The 13,399-nt window shown below is 41.1% G+C and overlaps 1 protein-coding gene across 1 annotated transcript in view; it reads left to right on the plus strand.

Annotated features, from left to right (window-relative positions):
- Window positions 1–6,341: 6,341 nt before the first annotated feature.
- The window catches only part of LOC124555296 (DNA fragmentation factor subunit beta), a 137,634-nt gene continuing 130,576 nt past the window's right edge, over window positions 6,342–13,399 (plus strand). Inside the window, exon 1 of the mRNA XM_047129167.1 lies at window positions 6,342–6,894. Coding sequence (XP_046985123.1) covers window positions 6,889–6,894 — 6 coding nt within the window. The 5' untranslated portion in view covers window positions 6,342–6,888. The remainder of the gene's footprint in view (window positions 6,895–13,399) is intronic.

Consider the following 13,399-nt stretch of genomic DNA (forward strand, 5'->3'; position numbering starts at 1 on the left):
TTTCGATTGTCATTGTGAGCTGGGCAGATGACGAGTATGACATACAGCAAGGGCTCTGACCACAAGCCACCTGGCACATGATAGCTGTTTCAAGTGTACAGTGCCAATGTCCAACTAGTCCGCTGCTCTGCAGGTGGTATGCAGTGGTATGGAAACAGTAAACACCACACAAGGTACATAATCTGGCGAAGAGTGGAGACTCGAACTGGCATCCCTGATTGGTAGTGATGGAAGAAGGACATCCACAGTGTGAAATCCAGGCAGAAGCAAAAGTACACACAACTGAATCAGAAACCATGTCTGAAAGAGGCACGACCTCTGTCTATATTGTTACCTGATCTGTGGCAAAAAGGATATATCTGAACCTCCTGGATGAGAGGAGGCAGCCCACGATGTCGAGGAGCATGGTATGTCGACTTTACCCAGTGAACGTTGAGTATGCTGGCTGACTTTGTTTTGTTGACATGGAATGAATGCATGAACAGTGAAGCAGTAATTACTCTCCATGCTGGATCAAACAAAAAAATTCCATAATGAGGCAGATGTAGCCTTGATGCCTGGGTGTGCGGGGGAAAAGCAGTGGAAAACAAAGGTCAGTGCCGAGTTAAGGTCCTGTAGAAGATTTTGAAGTCCTGCATCGTCCACTTGGAGATGGGCCAGTTCATCCAAGTCCAGTGGAGAAGTGATGGAATTCACTCGTGATAGACAACCCACAACCATGTTATCTGCCACGCATATGCACTGAATGTCAGTGAGTGGTTTATGATATGCAAAAATCGTAACTTCGCGCCCTTCAGTGTCATCGCTGATTTACCATAAGACCTTGTAACCTGCGAGTAATTCACAGTGGAAAGCTGACGACTTGCATTGAGAAGCAGTGAGTTTCGTCTAGAGAAACCAAAGGGACTGTTTTGTACCACCAACATGCTGTTGTAGAACTGCACCAATTGAAGTGTTAAGATGGTAGTGTTCAAAAGTGCAGTCTTAAGTGCACTGAACACTTCAATCATTTCATCCGATCATCATATCTTCCATGTCTCAGAAGTGTTCTTGCCTGTCAAGGCATCCATCCACAGGACCTGGAAAGAAGCAGTGTGAGGCATATGCCGCCACAAAAAAATTACCATTCTGAAGAACAGTAGCAGATCTTGGTAGATCTCTGGTAATGGCAGGTCACTGACAAATGCAATGCGGTCCGACATCAGACAGATTCCTTCAGCACTGACGGTGTGACCAAGAAAGGTAACACTAGTGTGGTGCAATTGTGATCTGTCATCGTTAATCTCCACACTATGGTCAGCGAGTGCTTTAAGGACCTGTGTCAAATGTTGTTCGTGCTCCTTGGTAGAGGTGGAGTAAATGAAATGTCCTCAAGATAGGTGTAGCAATAAGCCAAGATATATAAAACAGAGTCAATGAACCTTTCCCAAATCTGATCCACATTTCTCAGGCCATAAGGCATAAAGCAGTATTCAAACAAGCCAAACAGTGTAATTATTGCTGTTTTGGGGATGTCATCTTCAAACATAGGAATCTGGTATTATGCTTTGTGACAGTCAAGAAAACTAAATGCTCAGACCCTGTTAAGCTATTGGACAAAGTCCTGAATGTGTGGGATGGGGTAATTGTCCGTAACAATAAGGGCATTGAGTTTCTGATAGTCACCACACAACCGAAACAAACCATCCTTCTTAAGCACAAGCTGGATATAAGCAGACCAGTTACAGTCTGAAGAGCTTACAATTAGTGATGGGGAGCTCGTGAATGAGTCGTTCAAATGAACGCTTCACTCCAGTGAAGTGTGAACTAACCACTCAATTTCAATGAACTGGTACTTCAAACTCTTCACAGATAACACACTCCACACTTTCTTCAAGTTCACTCACTCTCTTCCCCTCTCCCTCATTCCATTACATCGGCGTTACGTCACTCATTCTCCCTTCACTTCAGTCCCCCCTCTACTGCCTGTCGACGAATCGCGCGGCGTTTGTCGGAAACTATAGGTTTGCGAGGGGTTGGGGAGGTGAGGGGCGATGGGAAGACAGTGTCAGCTGCTTCCTGCAGTGCTGACATCATTACCCGTGACTATTTGTGCAGTTCAGTTATACTTCGCGTCTACCGGTAGCCTACCGTTAGCAGCGCTTTCGGACAAATTAATATTACAGATACAAACGAAGAGGCTGGCTGTGTGTGCACGCACAGCCGACATGAAAATAAAAGTTTTGTTAATAACACTGAAAGAGGGATTTTACCTGAAATCGTACCAATTACTGCAGGTGACAGTTTATGTTTTGAATTTGGAGGGTTATATTATTCTCAACAAAATAAAATCTACAGGAAAACTTCTGAATAATTACTTAACGTAGATATATAGACTTTGTGACAGTGGTAAACATACTCTATTTTGGATTAAATTTTAAAAGGAACATGAAATTGGACTGCATTTTGTTGGTAGCCCTAGTTTTTCAGTCCATGAATACAACAAATAGTGTTTCACTTGGCTGATAAAGACTTTTTTGGGCGTTTCATGAGAAAATATCGAGCAAGATTAAATGTAATACCTTCTTTATATGTGACAGGCTTCTCTGTTTATCTTTCCTTTGGCCCTTTCGACCACGCTCTATTTAAGTTAGCTCAGACACTGTAAGAGCGTAAAACGTTGCGTGCACATTACTGCATAGTTGGCCATCTGTTGGTAAAATTATGAAGTACTACGAACCTTTATTGTACGAGCGAGGCGAAGCGAGCGTAGCCATGGCTGAGCGGCGAACTGGGCAACTTCGCCAGGCTTCCGTACTTCATGAATGAACTACTTCATTTCAACGCTTCACGGAAAAGAGTGAAATGAATGAAGTAGTTCACGGGAATCAACGAGTTCGCCCCATCTCTACTTACAATGCCCACACCTAAAAGCTCATAAATAACCACTTTAGCATGATGTAATTTTTTGGTGGGCTGAGGCATCATGCTTTGTAAAGCATGGGCATCATCATTATCCTGTGACAAGTATCGTTAGTGACAGCACATAGTTGTGCAGCTTGAATATGCGAGGAAAGAACACAATTATCATCTCGCAAAGAGTTGACACAAGGAGGCAAAACACTTGGAGGAGGGATGGCATTGACCTTAGCTGGTGGAAGCAGAGGCTCCAGAGGGGATGTGGCAGTTGCAGGGGTCATTTTGGTGGTATGTGTTGGCTGTGAACCAGCAAAGCGGCTGAGTCTGTTGAACACAGTCCACTTCCTGCAATATGTCACTGGTAAGGTTTGTGAGCTTGGCATTGTGCGTGCATACAGCGTTGATCTCGGTGCATTGAGTAGTGAGCTTGAACAATGAGTTAGTGAGGTGAGCCATCAGCATTGAACACTCGGATAGAGCTAAGAGAAGCTGATCGGATCTTGAGGAAGATGTAGCAGCAGAAGGGCTGAAGGAGCCTGGGATGTGACTTCTTGTCGCATGATGAATCAGTGATGCTGTCTGCAGGTTGAGAGAGAGACCAAAGTTTTTTAGCTAGTCAATACCAGGAACTGGGCTATCGATGTCCGCAATGCCAAATGTCCAATTGAACTGCATCTGCAGCGAGAGCTGGAGCCAGAGTTCCACTATGGTGCAAACATTGATGTGTGAGCTGTTAGCTGTGCAGAGAGCAAGTTTCACAGGAATTAACTGAGTGAACGTACAAGAGGATGGGATGACACTGGTGTCCTCTCCAGTGTCCATGAGAAAACTCATGTTATTGTACTGTGCCGAGACAAACAGTCATATGCATGTTGTGGCTGCCATATTCGATGACTGTAGTCCAAAATGGCATAATGCAGGAGTGTGGCGAGCCATGGGGCCTAGATCAGTGTATGCATCGAGTTTCTGCAAGCATAGGGAGGGCGACAGTTTCTCGCTGCATTACCAAAAGTGACGAGGAACCAGCAGAGTGGGTATTCTGGGTTTGAAAGAGGTGGGGGGAAAGCAGTTGTCAACTGTGTCATCTGTTGTACTGCACTGTGGTTTGCTTCTCTGCCCAGACAGTGAGTCAGAATGACTCGTCAGTTTGCAGGAATCTGAAGCTGGAAGTGTCTGGCATCCATTGCTAGGTGGCTGTGAGTTACTTTGCTGTGGCATGTCGGCTCTTGCGTGAACTCTACCAGCCTAGTGCATCAGTGCAGTGTGGGTAATGGTGCTGCTGCTACCAACTTTCGCATCTTCTGGAGCATTTTTAGTTGGAAGTAGTTGCCTGACAATTCTGTACACCTTGTCTGCCATTCGAAAGTTGCTGTCCAAAGGCTCAGCGGAGTGGGAGAGGAGTTGCATTTGGAGTTCATGTGGTAGCTTAACGAGCCATAATGCCCAGAGCGCAAAGTCAGGCATGACTTCAGGTCCTACCTGTTCCCATAGGTGTCTCCACAGCTGCGAACGCGATCTTGTGCTGAGGTGTTCTTCGTGGATTTTGTGATGTACAGCTGCCGGTGGACATGACAGGTGTTCAATGATTCTTGCCCTGCTGTAGCACATTTGAGCTGTGCTGTTGGCCCAGTAGTAGGTTGCTGGTAAGATCTGTGTGATCATGTAGGTGACTAACGAAGAAAATAAACCGAGCATCATCATCCAGCATTCCATGCAAGTCTAGAAGGTCGTCCACAAGGGCGAACCAAGTCTTTGGATTTCCCTTTTGTAGTTGAGGCTGCTTGGGAAATCTGATTGTGGGAGCATGTTGCATAGCCAACAGTTAACCTTCCATATGCTGTGGAGGAGGCTGCGTTGTAGATGGCTACACGGGTACCTCCCTGGTGGATGATGCAAAATCTTGATTGATGGTGCCATATGAAGTGAGATGAGAATGTGGTGTGTCGCCCGAGGTTCCACGACGCGGCACGAGCGGATGAGAAAATTACTGGCGCGGGTAGAACGACCGTGGTCGCTGAAGGACGAGGCGGTAAGTCGGAAAGCCAAACGGAACATTGCAACACGAATCTGGTATAATTGTCCATCTGTTGTGAACAAGATGTGTCGAGACAAGAGGTTGTGGTATGAATTCCTGTTTCAACTGTCGTGATCTGGGACGACAGAAGGAACATGGTAGCCGCCATCTGGACTGTAGCTGTAGTATGCGGATCCTGCTGTGGCGCAACGAGGTTAGATCAATTCTCGTGTAGCAGACGAGGTTAGATTCGTTGTATGAAGGCCGGTATGGCTAGCACATCCATAATCAATTCAAGCTGGTACTTGGAATGTCGACGTTGCCTGTGCTTCGCAGTCAAAGTCCAATATGTAGGAATGAAAAGCAGGGTCCTAAACACTACACCGTGGGCGATCCATTGTTTGTTGGCCAGTAACGAGTAACTGCAACGCGCAAAACGAAACGGATAATTGCGATCGAAAACGTATTCGAGGGCACCACTATGGATTATAGCTCTCTATTCTCGATGGAGATATAGAAGACACTACTTTAGATACAGAATTCACTTTATAGACGAAGAAACACAACATGTAAACATGAGCACACGTGAAAGTTAATACACGACGGTAGAGACTAAAGTCAAAGATCATACCTCGTCACTGGCGTAGTCTGATTATCGATAGTCGCCAAAGTGGATTCCATTGCAAATTTTATGGAAATCTCTTCTTCAAAGCAGAAATGGCAACTCATGGTCCCATTAGCTTGTCTTTATTTTCATTAGAGGCAAAATGTAATTGCTATTAATGAACTGCAATTATTCTATTCAACTAATAGGAGGAAATTCTTCACAATGTGTGGCGTATAGATACAATCCCGTTCAAAACTTCCTGTGGAAACAAATATTATATGCTCTCTCCCTAGTTCGATCGGGTAGCGCTTCCTAGTCGATGTAGATGTCCAATATACGGCACTTATTCTTAGCATTACAATCCAAAAGCTTCTCGTCTATACTGCTTATCGTGCTTATTTTACGTACACGCTCGATTACATCGGTACCAAATATGAAAACGTTCACTCGCAAGCAAAAGGCGCTTAACAGCCATTGGACAATAAAGATAGATAGTAATAAATAGGCCAATTCGGATCGAACTAATGAAAAACTTAAATAATAATAACAGTAATAATAGTAATAATAATAATAATAATAATAATAGTGAAACGCAGACATTTTAATACCTTCTGTTTCCCGGTTTTCGATGCTTAGGAGAGTAATGTTCGACGAAAGTCTATATTTTTACCAAGGTACAAATAGCCGTCAAGCACTCGGACAGTGATGAATGAAATGAATCAGATGTTAGTCATTTTAGTCAGTTAGCGCAAAGACCGTTTCTTACTTCTTGCTTTGAAAAAACCGCGTCAGCGTGTACACTTCGCAGTAATCTGTGCAAAGGAGCATCTGCGATGTTTGGAAATGAAAAATAAAACAAAATTGTTGCGACCGCACGTTTTGGATTTTGACGCTAATAGTGATGAGAGATAATATAGATGTCATAAAAAATGCCGTAGAAGCTAGAAACTTGCATGAGGACATAAGGTTAACAAAGCTTTGTTTGGTGAGAAAGCTGTAGTCGTGATAAGCTGGTATTTGCGACGTTAGGTACGATGCAGTGTCAAATATAATGCGTTATTGACACGCAAAATTTTCCAATAGTTTCTGTAGGTAATGTAGCGTGAACAGACAGTGATACGGAGATCATCTTCCTCACTACTTAGATCATGAATGTTACTGACTCAGTTGGTTATGTAAAACTGTTTCGAAATAATGTACTGTTTCGATGTATTTAGCATCATATAATGGTGCCCTCAAAATAATATAAGTGAGACAGTGTTATGAAGATAAAGTTTTGGTACTTTTAGCTGACGTTGGCCAAGTCCGTGTACTACAATATGCCGTTATTCAATGTTTTACAAGAGACGCTGGACATCTCTTCAACAGAATGAAGGTAACCTTCCTCAGTATTAAGTTTAGTCAGTATAGTTTTGCAAAAGTGCCACCTACCTTTTTTATAAATGTAATACTAATTTTAATAAATCTAGAAATGTTTTATAGTCGATTTCATTTTATACAACGCTTTCAGACAGGAGTCTAATTATAGTGGACAAAAAATAGTTTGGACTGAGGTGAATTTACAATGCAAGCACAAGTACCAAAATATACAGATACCCAGAATGAATAAATACCGGTATGCTTTTATGAAGAAGAAACCATCTCATCATTTGCCAGAAATGATTTAGAAAAACCACAAAAAATCTGGTTCAGGGTGTTTTGAGAGAGCAAATTTAGTTCTCCCAAATATGAAGTCAAATTCTTGACTGTTGCTCTAGTTGTATAATGTTCTTTGATCTACACTCGGTTTGTCCCAAATAACTTACATTATAATAGGCTACATAGTTTTGCCCTTTCTCACTGTGATCGCTGAGGACAACAACTGGTGACTTTTGGACTACAAACCTGTTGCTATGTCGCATTCACTAACTCCAGTCTGTTCAAAAAACTGCCTCAAGCTCCCTAAAGAAACAACTATGCCACATACATGCTGTCATGTTATCCCCTGATACCCCCTAAAGGGTCGACAGAAGCGTCCGATCCCACGCGTCAGCTTTGACCCGTGACGTAAGGGTGTTGTCGTGTGTGACGTCATGACGGCGCGGAGTCTGGTTTGAGTGTGGCTGTCTCCAGTTCTGTTTTATCTTATTTTATTTACTTTTCTGATCTGTTCGTTCTATCTCGTGAGATACTTTTTTAAATTTAAAAACACTTCTTATTTATTTTAATTATCTGTTTCCTCCAATTTCTGTTTTAGTTTATTATATTTATCTTTCTGATCTGTTCGTTCTATCACGTGACATTTTTTTTTAAAGACAAAAAACACTAATCAGCTACTGAAGCATCTTTATCTTCTATGGGTTGCAGGGGTTAAGACCCTTGGGGAGGTGGGTGGGTATTCATGCATGGCTGTCTTCACTTACACGTTGTAGCTACGCAAGGCGTCTAAATTTGTTTATATTTAGTTTACCCCCCACCCAAAACACCCCATTTTCCGCGCTTGTCCCGTTAGTGTCATTAGGCTTCTTGTGGAAAGTGTGTGTGTGTGTGTGTGTGTGTGTGTGTGTGTGTTTTTGTTTGTTTTCGCCATATTTGTGACGTCATGGGTCAAAGCAGACGGGCGGGATCGGACGCTTCCGTATTTCCCAGCTGCTTTTCCTCTTATACCATAGCAGTGTAGTTTTTAAATCATCCAGGGCGTCAGTTATGTTTGTTATGAACTCTGGCACTTCAGTCTGTGTGAACCTCCCCTTTCTGAAGACATGTTGTGTTTCGTATAAGATTTTCGTATTCTCAGTGAAAGTTTATTATTGTGTCTTTATTGTTTTACACTATTTTAGAGAGAACAGTTATGATAGTTATGGGTCTGTAGTTTCCTTGATCTCCTTTATATCCTTCTATTACAGACAGGCTCAATGTTGCTCCTTTTTAAGCAATTTGGGAATATTCCTTCCTTCATTACTAAATTTATCAAAAATATCGAGGGCTTTCCGAGATACCTAGTGCAGTGTTACGACATTTTTGTTGATATGTCGTCCAAACCTGCTTTATTTCTATTTTTTAGTGCTCTAATATATGTGAAACTTCCAATTTGTCTGTAAGAAGTAGATATAAACTGTCAGCCACCCATTTGGTTCTTCCAATGCTCTGTGCTAATTCTATGTTTTGTTTTAGAAGTATGAGGGTTGGAACTTAAATAGTGGCAACTATTTATTCACAACCAATACAAAAGAGTTACATGTTTTCACCTGTTACTGTCCTTCAAAGTAGTCACCAGCATTGTGTAGAACCCATTGCCAGTTATGTGGGAGGTGTAGTATACCGTTAGCAGAGCTGGTTCTGTTGATGGTGCGAATGGAGCGGTCTACTGCCTGTCAAATCTCTGGAACAGTTCTGAAGCGAATGCCACGAAGTGGTTACTTTATCTTTGGAATCAAATCAAAGTCACAAGGACTTAAGTCCGGGGAGTATGGTGGATGGTACAGTGCTTCCCAGTCCCATCGACCGAACAGAGCAGCCACAGCTTGCACTGTATGCACCTGCACATTGTCGTGCAAAATGATGGGTTGTTTGCGCAGAAAGTGTCACCGCCTCTTTCGCAAAGCTGGTCGCAGGTGATGCTCCAAAAATGAACAGCAGTACGACTGAAGTCCTTGTATCTTTGATTTGATTCTGAAGATGAAGGAACCACATTGTGGCATTCACTTCAGAACTGTTCCAGAGATTCGACTAGCAGTAGACTGCTCCATTCGCACCACCAACAGAACAGACTGTGCTAATGGTATACTACGCCTTCCACATCGCTGGCTACGGGTTCTGCACAGTGCTGTTGACTGCTTTGAAGGACAGTAACAGGTGCAAACATGTAACTCTTTTGTATCGGTTGTGAATAAATAGTTGCCACTATTTATGTTCCAACCCTCGTTTATCCATCATAGGTATATAGTGCTGATTGAAAGTATTACACACTTGTGGATGTGTTACTCATGTCTCCTCCCCTGTCGATATAACTGTTTTAGATTTGTTAGAAGTAGTTTGTATTTTTAATTTTGGTGGCTAGCCTTTCCTTCTCTTATCTTACTAGCATATGAATTCTTCTTGCACCTGTAAGCTTCATAACCAACTTGTCCTTTATTATTCTGGTAATTTTCATATAGCACAGTCAGTTCATATCTTGCTCTTTAATTTCCATAGTGGTCAGTTTCTTCATTCATTATGAAAATAATGGACACTTCAGTGATTTTTTAACGATATTGAACTTTTTAATGCAGTGTTCTTAAATATGACTTTTGTTTTAAGTGCATTACTTTATTTGTTGTGTTTCTTTTCTACCTCTGAATACCAAAAATTTTTGTCCTTTTGTGTGGGTTTGCTATGCTATTTCTGATACTGATGATTATTATGCTGTTTCTTCATTTTCCACTGTTGCTTCTGATGCTTCACATGCTGGTGCTTATGTAACTTCTTCCTCATGAGATGCAGCCAGAGATGCTTCTTTCTTATACACTGCAAATGCATCCTTGTTTTCTTTTGGAATTAGAATCAGCCAAATTATCCTCAATTTTCATTTTGTTCCAACAGTTTCTCTGTTTATACAAGAGTTTTCAATTAAGTCACACCTGGGAAGGGGGGGGGGGGGGGATATATAAAAGAGAAAAAAAAGGAAAATTTTGCAAGCCAATTTTTTTCTGAAAATTCTTTCAGTGTTCTTACTGCAAGGCTACTTTCATTTTTATACACATCATTTCCTTCTCTGATTATGAAACAGTTATAAAGTGCTTTTCGCTGCAGTTTCACAGCTTTTTAGCCCTGCTCATATTGTAGCTCCAGGTTTTGCAATTCCATTCACTTTATACTTTGTCTGGATATTAGACATGATGGTGGTTAGAAGTTGTTTGTGCAAAGTTTCTACACCTCTGTCCTGGAGAATTTTTGATGCTATATTGTATGCCACTGGCAGAAGTAACACTCCTTTGTATTTGTTGACATTTTGTTTGTCTCCCTTTTTATGTGGTGAGTGAGTTAATGCTATATTCCACTCTTTTGGAATCATTTCAGTTTTCCAGATGTGCCCAAAAAGCATATGTAGACATTTATAATCTATGGTTCTGACAGTTTCAACAGTTTTGCTGTAAAGGAGCCTTCACCACTTACTTTGTTTTTCATCAATTTCTTGCTCTGTTGGTGGGAAATCATCCTCCAAATTTTTGTGGTGTTACTAGAAAGTCCAGTTTAACTGTTAGAACTAGATAGTTTAAAGGCATAGCATAAAAAAATGCTAGTATTTCACAATTTTTCTTTCTTTATTTATTTATTCGAATAACACTTTTTTAGGGTACGATAAATCAATCTTGGTTTTCCTTCTTTGTGTTTAGTTTTTGTTGCTACCAGACTTCTTTCATCTGTAGAGAGTGTCGTTCCTTTTCTACTTGGGTCCATTTTTTTTTTTCCTTTTGCAGACCTCTTTTGTTCCTGAAATTTTGCTTTTCGTGTTGCTTCTTTAAAAGATATTTTGTTACCTATTATATCCATTAGACTTCCTGAGTTTTTCATATCTTTGTCAATTTCAGTAAACTATATGGGCTTACTTTTGTAGCTGTTTAGTAAGTTGAAAATCTGCCTTGGTTAGTCTGGTTTTGTCGATTCAGTATATGTGGCAATAAAACTGCAGTTGTCTTTTCCTCATAACAGTTAGCTTTCCCATTTCCAAATAGAACTCTCTATTTGATCTTAATTTGTGTTCAACATTACTACTACTTCCAGGTCTCAGTATTTTCCTTAGAACTTAGACTTTTCCCAGTTTTTGAAGATCCTCAAATCTTATTATTTAATCCTGTGCTGCGATTATGATCTTTGAAACAAATACTTGGTGCCTGATACCAATTAAGTACATGTTCAAAAGTCTGGTAAAAATTTCTAGTATTATTGTTGGCAAAATTTTCTTGTATCTCCATAAAATGAGAATTTTTGAAGGTTCTTTTGATTTTCTTTATTATGTTTGACATTTATTTTCTTTGTTATCTGAATTGTTCTAAGTGTTCTCTATTTGACCCTCTCCATTTTTGAGCTCTTTTTTCTGGTGCTTCTTCACACTCTTCATTTCACCTTGTGTTCTATTTATTCTTGGCAAATTATAAAGTTTTCTGTTCTGCTACATTAATTTTTACATGGAGATCATGCCACTCAACCTTTTTTTTTTTTTTTTGTCTTGATTTCTTTGCTTACATTTTTTTGTCTTTCTATTGTAATATTAATTTTAATGGATTCGTATCTGATTACTTTCTTGGTTGTGTTTTTTGTTTTATGTTGAAGAAATCATATTACAATCTTAGAGAGATAATGATCTGAATCAAATTCCTGACTTCTGATTACTTCAACAGTTATAATTTTCTTGATATCCCACTTAGATACGGGCACACGATACTAGATTTAGATTTGGAGATATCCAAGTTTTGGCTTTTCTTGATAGTTTGTGAAAATTGTGGACATCAGTTTTAACTGTAACATTTTGCGTATATTGATCAGTTTTTCTCCATTTCTGTTTGTTCTTAAGTGCGCTGGATATTCACCTGCAGTATTCTTAAATTTCTTTTCCGTCTCAACTTTCATATTGAAGTTGCTGAGGAGTGTTTTGATGTTGTTTTTATGTATGTTGCAGATGAAATAGGACTGGAATTAATAGATTTATAGATTTGTTTTGTGCTTTAAAATTCTTTTATTGAGGCACTTCACTGAAATACATTTCAAATAGCACCATTGTGGCAGAGGCAGCCAATCATCTCCCTCGTGTGTGTGCGTGTGCGCATGACATTCCCCAATGCTGATAGAGCATGGCTTGGTCAAGCAGTGGTGTAACACAACTGGTTCTATCAGTGATGTCCTCTGGGCTTGGCGGCTAAGGCAGTGGCAGTTGAGGCATGGCTGATGTCTCCAGTGCCATGGCAGCCATGACCCACTGTAGGAATGCTATGGCTGGTGCACTTGTGTCCCAAGGTTGACGGGCCCCATGGTGGCTTCTTTGTCTTGCCTATCAGAGCAGCCTGCTCTGACACGAGGCCAAACTGTGGACCCCATACAGCATTCTGATGGTACCCCAAGTGTTTCAGCCCTGTTGTGGTAGTGCTGCAATACTAACACAAGAATATTGCAGCACGAAAGTGGTTCAGTATTTTTATGCTCATGGGCTGGGCTTGGTTGGACTTTGCTACACCTTGCGGCATGCGTACTAAACACTTCTGTGGTTGCTGGTGTAGAAAGGCTTCTGCCTACTTCTTCTTAGGTGTTGCTGTGTCGACTATTTCTGCACCTTTCCAGGGTGGCTTGCCTCGTACTGCACAATGGCTTTGCTGTGTTTTGTAAGACACATCTGTACCTGCCTGAAGCAGGCTTGGCTTAATCCACTTCCTACTTTGTGTGTATGATTGAATATGGTCACTGCTCTATGTTGTGCTCTCTCTTAACAAGACTTGGCGTCTCGTGTTGCCTTAACTAAACTGTTCTCACACTAGAATGACAAATCCTGATGGCTAGCCCAATTGGCTGTGTTCCACTTTTCAGGATTACTTGTACCAATAAGTTCCCTTAAACACTTCTGATCCTAGGCCCCTTAGTTTTCTGCTCAATTCAGTTTATAGCTGCAGCTTGTCCTCTGCTGTCTCTGAGGCTATGGGAATCCAATGGACTGGAATTTGAACAGTGACTGGGTGTGGACTTTGTCTTGTGTTTTGCTTTTTGTACATTGTGTTTTGCTTTTTGTACATGTAAACATGGACTACAGTTAGTAGAGTATCTCTGCAGTAGTTGATATGACAATGATCAATGTTGTTTCCCTCCAGTACTGACACTCTCCGTACAGACTCAGATACTGCATCACTGTGTCCAGAAAGATTTCCCTCTCCTGC

The sequence above is a fragment of the Schistocerca americana genome, chromosome X (assembly GCF_021461395.2).
Source record: "Schistocerca americana isolate TAMUIC-IGC-003095 chromosome X, iqSchAmer2.1, whole genome shotgun sequence".
Lineage (NCBI taxonomy): Eukaryota > Metazoa > Arthropoda > Insecta > Orthoptera > Acrididae > Schistocerca > Schistocerca americana.